A 6,000-nucleotide genomic window follows, 5' to 3' on the forward strand; every position below is an offset into this window, starting at 1 on the left:
CAGTTAAAAATCTGATATTTTCTTATATTTCTGTCTAAATTCCTGTAAAGCCGTGTTCATGTCATATCGGGTTCACTGTAAATCCGATCTGTTGACGTCGCCTCCTGGTGGCGATTACAGGTAGGACATTTGAAAAATTTTTGTTGGCTCTGATTTCTCGCATTTAGCTTCACAAATTACAGAAGAGAGTCCGGACAGATGGAAAACACGGCAGTCCAAGATAATAAAAGTCAAAATGATCAGTTATATTCACAGTAACACAATCAACTCTACTTCCATAAAGCGAGTTATATCTGCTGCAGTTTGTTTATGGCTGATTTTACATTTATAAATAAAAGTTATTTTGAATGTGGGCTTTAAAACAAGTTAAACACCTGAACGCTTCCAAGCTGCAGCAACGAGACGCCAAACTGTTCTTTCGTTTCTTCTGAGATGACGTGAACGCAGCGTCAGTTTGGGAAGCAAAATGGCGTCCGCAGGTGGACCTGAACAGACCGTGTGTGTTGGCGGCTCTGGCTGCTATGTACAGGACAGTAATTTACTGTAATCAACTCGGATTCATTCAGTTCCACACAGGAACAAGCCCGTCTCTCCTCCGCTGTGGGTCACTGCTGCAGCCATTCTGCATCCCCACTTCTATCAGAGTGGATGGTGAGAGCTGCAAAATGGCCACAGGGGGGCGCTGTGGTGTCCAGTGAAGGAAAGCGTTGGTCGTTTGGACTGTACATACAGCAGATTGTCCTGTTCAAGTGTCTGTTAAAAGTCAACACTTCTGTTTTGAAAACTCAATACAAATATATTACTCAAAAAAAAGGCTTCTGAAAAACCTGGTTGTTGTTTTTTTTCTATCGATGCGCAGCTGTGGAGGCCGGGGGTCAGAGGTCGGAGGTCGGGGGTCAGATGGTTCAGCTCCAAACTCATGACAAGTTTTCATTTACTGAACTGTGAGCAAAGCCTGAAGCTAACCTGAAGCTAACCTGAAGCTAACCTGAAGCTAACCTGAAGCTAACTGTTTTAGCTGCTAAACTGAAGCGTTAGCTAACATTCTCATGAGACCAACAGGTGGAAATGTCCAGTCCAGTTCCTGCTGCTGGACCAGAATCCTTTACTGGAGGAGAAACCTGGTCTGAAACAAAACTTTATGAGACTGCTGTGTTCAACAGATGGTGAATCAGTTTCCGTTGGTTTTCATGTCCAAGTAGAAACAAGCGTCTCCTCCTCAGTTCTGTGTCGATTCTCAGAAATCAAATCTGTTTCGGTTTCTGAAGCTTTGAAAATGAAAACGGTAACTCCACTGTCCAGCCTGTGTGTGTGTGTGTGTGTGTGTGTGTGTGTGTGTGTGTGTGTGTCAGTGCTGCTGGCAGGTGTGCAGGCTCCTGGCGGCCTTGTTCAGCCGGTGTGGCTCCGCCCCGCTCTGCGTCCGGCAGGCGAGCCCCGCCCCGCAGTCGCAGCGCTGGAAGATCTCCAGACCAAGCGCTCCCTTCTTCCTGCGCTTCGTACAAACCTGCAGCCAGGAACAGAGACGACTCAGCTTTAATTACCAGTCACATCATCAATGGGCCAGGAAATACTTTCCTCACCTGACAGACTGTGAAGTCAGCAGTGGAGATGGAACAATGTTTGACAATATTCAAAAATTTAATGTGCAGACCTGAGATGTCATCTTCTTTAGAGAAATGAAGTTTAAACGAGAAGTTCACTGATTTAGTTCCTCTATATAACTCCACTCTTCCTCCTGTAGCTGTTGGACCCACAGACAGTCTTGTCTGTAGCTGTTGGAGCCACAGACAGTATTGTCTCCAGTCAGCTGTCAGTTGAAACTGTTTCCTCTCAGAAAAGCCGTTTGTGAAAACGATATGTCGGTCTCTCTCCGTATCGTTTTCACAAACGACTTTTCTGGAATATTCTGACAAACAGTTTGGACTCTTTGTTGCAGCAAGAGGAGCTTCAACTGACAGCTGACTGGAGACAAGACTGTCTGTGGGTCCAACAACTACAGACAAGACTGTCTTTGGGTCCAACAGCTACAGACAATACTGTCTGTGGGTCCAACAGCTACAGACAAGACTGTCTGTGGGTCCAAGAACTACAGACAATACTGTCTGTGGGTCCAACAGCTACAGACAAGACTGTCTGTGGGTCCAAGAACTACAGACAATACTGTCTGTGGGTCCAACAGCTACAGACAAGACTGTCTGTGGGTCCAAGAACTACAGACAATACTGTCTGTGGGTCCAACAGCTACAGACAAGACTGTCTGTGGGTCCAAGAACTACAGACAATACTGTCTGTGGGTCCAACAGCTACAGACAAGACTGTCTGTGGGTCCAAGAACTACAGACAATACTGTCTGTGGGTCCAACAGCTACAGACAAGACTGTCTGTGGGTCCAAGAACTACAGACAATACTGTCTGTGGGTCCAACATCTACAGACAATACTGTCTGTGGGTCCAAGAACTACAGACAATACTGTCTGTGGGTCCAAGAGCTACAGACAAGACTGTCTGTGGGTCCAAGAACTACAGACAATACTGTCTGTGGGTCCAACAGCTACAGACAATACTGTCTGTGGGTCCAAGAACTACAGACAATACTGTCTGTGGGTCCAACAGCTACAGACAAGACTGTCTGTGGGTCCAAGAACTACAGACAATACTGTCTGTGGGTCCAACAGCTACAGACAAGACTGTCTGTGGGTCCAAGAACTACAGACAATACTGTCTGTGGGTCCAACATCTACAGACAATACTGTCTGTGGGTCCAAGAACTACAGACAATACTGTCTGTGGGTCCAAGAGCTACAGACAAGACTGTCTGTGGGTCCAAGAACTACAGACAATACTGTCTGTGGGTCCAACAGCTACAGACAATACTGTCTGTGGGTCCAAGAACTACAGACAATACTGTCTGTGGGTCCAACAGCTACAGACAAGACTGTCTGTGGGTCCAAGAACTACAGACAATACTGTCTGTGGGTCCAACAGCTACAGACAGTACTGTCTGTGGGTCCAAGAGCTACAGGAGGAGGAGAGGAGTTATATAGAGCAGTGGTTCTCAACGTGGGGTCCGGGGACCACCAGAGGTCCTTGAGGGAGTTCCAGGGGGTCCCCAGCAAACTGATGAATTGTTAAACTTCACCATTATTTCATTTACAAAAACTTAACACAATTAGAGAATGTAGAAGAATGATTATTTTGGTCATAGTTTCTCTGTTATCGCTCTACCTACAATACAGATAGTCATGAAATTCTGGACAAAATCACATCCAATGATAGAAATATTCTCAGATTTGGGTTTAAGAGACAAAATCTCATCAAATGGGGGTCCGTGGCCCTAATGTGGACTAAATTAGGGGTCCTTGATATGAAAACGGTTGAGAATCACTGATATAGAGGAACTAAATCTATGAACTGATCCTTTAAACTTAATTTCTTTGACAGATCTCAGGTCTGCTGCCTGGCTCAGCTGTACTGACCTGTCCGTCTCTCAGAACCGGTTTGCAGATCTTAGACCAGAAGTGTCGAGCGCAGCACAACCCATCAGAGCAGTCCGAAGACCTGAGACAGCGCTCGCCTTCCAGACCTGGAGCAGACAGACAGACACGTTAGATATGATGATATATGTTCTACAGCAAAATACTATATTTATACTACATTTCTGTGAATCTTTTGAAAATTTAGGTGATTTTTATTTTGATTGGTTGATTGATTTTAGTGATTTCATTTGCAGGATCACATGTCAGACAAAGATTCTCTGGGCTCATTAAACCCTTGAACTCAAAAATAATCATCAAGCTGAAAAGAAGACTGATATTTTGGAGATTGAAGGTTTTCACTGGATAGCGACAACATTTTGGGAACAAAATCACCAAATATCTGAAGTAATAGTACTATTTCGTACCTCGGGGTGCCAGGGTCAGATCCTGGTCCTGCAGGTCTGGGAGGGATTTCTCCTCTTGTCTGTTAACAGTATCAGTATCAGGTCTACTAGTAGTGCTCGTAATGCTACTAGTAATACTACTGCTAGTATCACTGCTGATGGTAACAGTGGGTCCAACCTCCTCCAATACAAACTGCTGCACTAAGTCTGAATCCAGAGGAAGACACACACCTAGAGAGAGAGAGAGAGAGAGAGAGAGAGAGAGAGAGAGAGAGAGAGAGAGACAGAGAGAGAGAGAGAGAAAGAGAGAGACAGAGAGAGAGAGAGAGACAGAGAGAGAGAGAGAGAGAGAGAGAGAGAGAGAGAGAGAGAGAGAGAGAGAAAGAGAGAGAGACAGAGAGAGAGAGAGACAGAGAGAGAGGGAGAGAGAGAGAGAGAGAGAGAGAGAGAGAGAGAGAGAGATCAATAAAGCTCCATGTTGTTTTATCCTCAGTGTGTGATGCTGGTCAGATAAAGTGATTCTTACCGTTGCTGCAGCGGTTGCCGTGGCAACACATGGAGTCACGGGCGCATCTCTTCCTGCGGCGCCGGCAGGGCAAACAGGAACCACGAGACGCAAAACAGAAACCAGACTCACCACAGTCTGCATCGGCCGAGCAAGAGAGAGACTGAGAGAGAGAGAGAGAGGAGAGAGAGAGAGAGAGAGAGAGAGAGAGAGAGAGAGAGAGAGAGAGAGAGGGATATTGATTATTGATGGGAATGATTACACTTTACACCATTAGTCTGACCAAGTCTCCTTCACTCGAGTCACAAGTAAGTCACAAGTCTAAATAAGTCAAGTCCAAGTCATTAATATCAAGTCTCAAGTCTAAATGTAGAACAGCAAGTCAAGTCAGAACAAATCAAGAGTCCAGTATTAATTTAATATCTTAAAGAAAACTAAATATCTAGGACTTTTCAATGCAATATGGTTTTAATAGGATAAAAACTTGGTAAGAGCATCATGAGTTTGATTTCTATAATCAGTTTCAACTTCAATAAATTCAATCATTCCATACAAATTCAGAAAACAGAATTTAAATTCAGTCGTCTGCTGGAACAAATCTCATCACTTTCAATCTAAGTCATTTACACAAACACAAGATCTCAAGTCAAGACTTTAGAAACCTTTTCAAGTCATCAGAGTACAAGTCAGAGTCAAGTCCCAAGTCACCAGAACCCAAGTCAAGTCCAGTCTCAAGTCTTCTCTTCATGCATCAAGTCAAGACTCAAGGTATTCTGACTTAAGTCTCAAATTTGGTGAAATATGAAGTTTGGATCACACAGCTGGATTTATATCACTGAGGCCTTTCTTTAAAATTTAGTAGGAATTGAAGATATATGTGACCATCTCTCACACACACACACACACACACACACACACACACACACACACACACACACACACACACACACACACACCGGAGCAGCCCTTGATATAATATATGAAATATGATCTGTATTTACCTGGATGGGATCCAGCAGCAGGTTGTGGTTCTCTGTCCAGTCCAGGTCTTCAGGTTCTCCTCCAGGGTTCTTGATGGCGTTGGAGTTCAGAACCAATGAGGAAGAACCGGCAGAACCGACAGAACCGACAGAACCGACAGAACCGACAGAACCGAGCACACACAGGGCCAGCAGGGAGCAGACGGCAGCAGGCAGCATGTTTTCACCAAAACTAAAAGCAAAAACTATCTGGATGCAGACTGGATGAAGACCTGAAGAGTCCTGATCTGAGGGGAAACGTTCAAAATGAACTTTTTAAGGGAAAATGATCTTCATAAGAGAGAAAAAAAAGTTTTTCCAAGGATCATTCAAAAAAAAAAAGGAAGATTTCAGGAAAAATGTAAAATGTAAATAAAAATGTTTTTCTCAAGGTAAAGATGATCTTTCCAGGAGAAAAAGCAGAAATGATCTTTGGTGCTGAAGTGTGAAGGTGTTGAAGCTCCTGCTCTGCCTGCCTCCTCCTGTCTGACTGAAGACTGAAGCTTTTATACAGGAGGAGCGCTTGATTCTCCTCCCAGACAGGGGGGTGGAGCTGCAACACACACACACACACACACACACACACACACACACAT

The 6,000-nt window shown here is 44.4% G+C and overlaps 1 protein-coding gene across 1 annotated transcript; it reads right to left on the minus strand.

The window, feature by feature from the left end:
• Positions 1-1,348: 1,348 nt before the first annotated feature.
• Positions 1,349-5,584, minus strand: LOC139667222 (dickkopf-related protein 1-like). The gene is made up of 4 exons (XM_071546656.1): positions 5,387-5,584; positions 4,407-4,512; positions 3,477-3,583; positions 1,349-1,504 (listed from the first exon to the last, which is right to left on the minus strand). The coding sequence occupies exons 1-4, from the start codon at positions 5,582-5,584 to the stop codon at positions 1,349-1,351; spliced, it is 567 nt and encodes a 188-aa protein (XP_071402757.1).
• Between the last annotated feature and the right edge of the window lie 416 nt (positions 5,585-6,000).

This window comes from Centroberyx affinis, unplaced genomic scaffold, assembly GCF_046629955.1.
Source record: "Centroberyx affinis isolate AG114_WGS23_722 - 3 ecotype Tasmania unplaced genomic scaffold, CSIRO-AGI_Caff_v1 ptg005372l_1, whole genome shotgun sequence".
In the NCBI taxonomy this organism is placed as follows: domain Eukaryota; kingdom Metazoa; phylum Chordata; class Actinopteri; order Beryciformes; family Berycidae; genus Centroberyx; species Centroberyx affinis.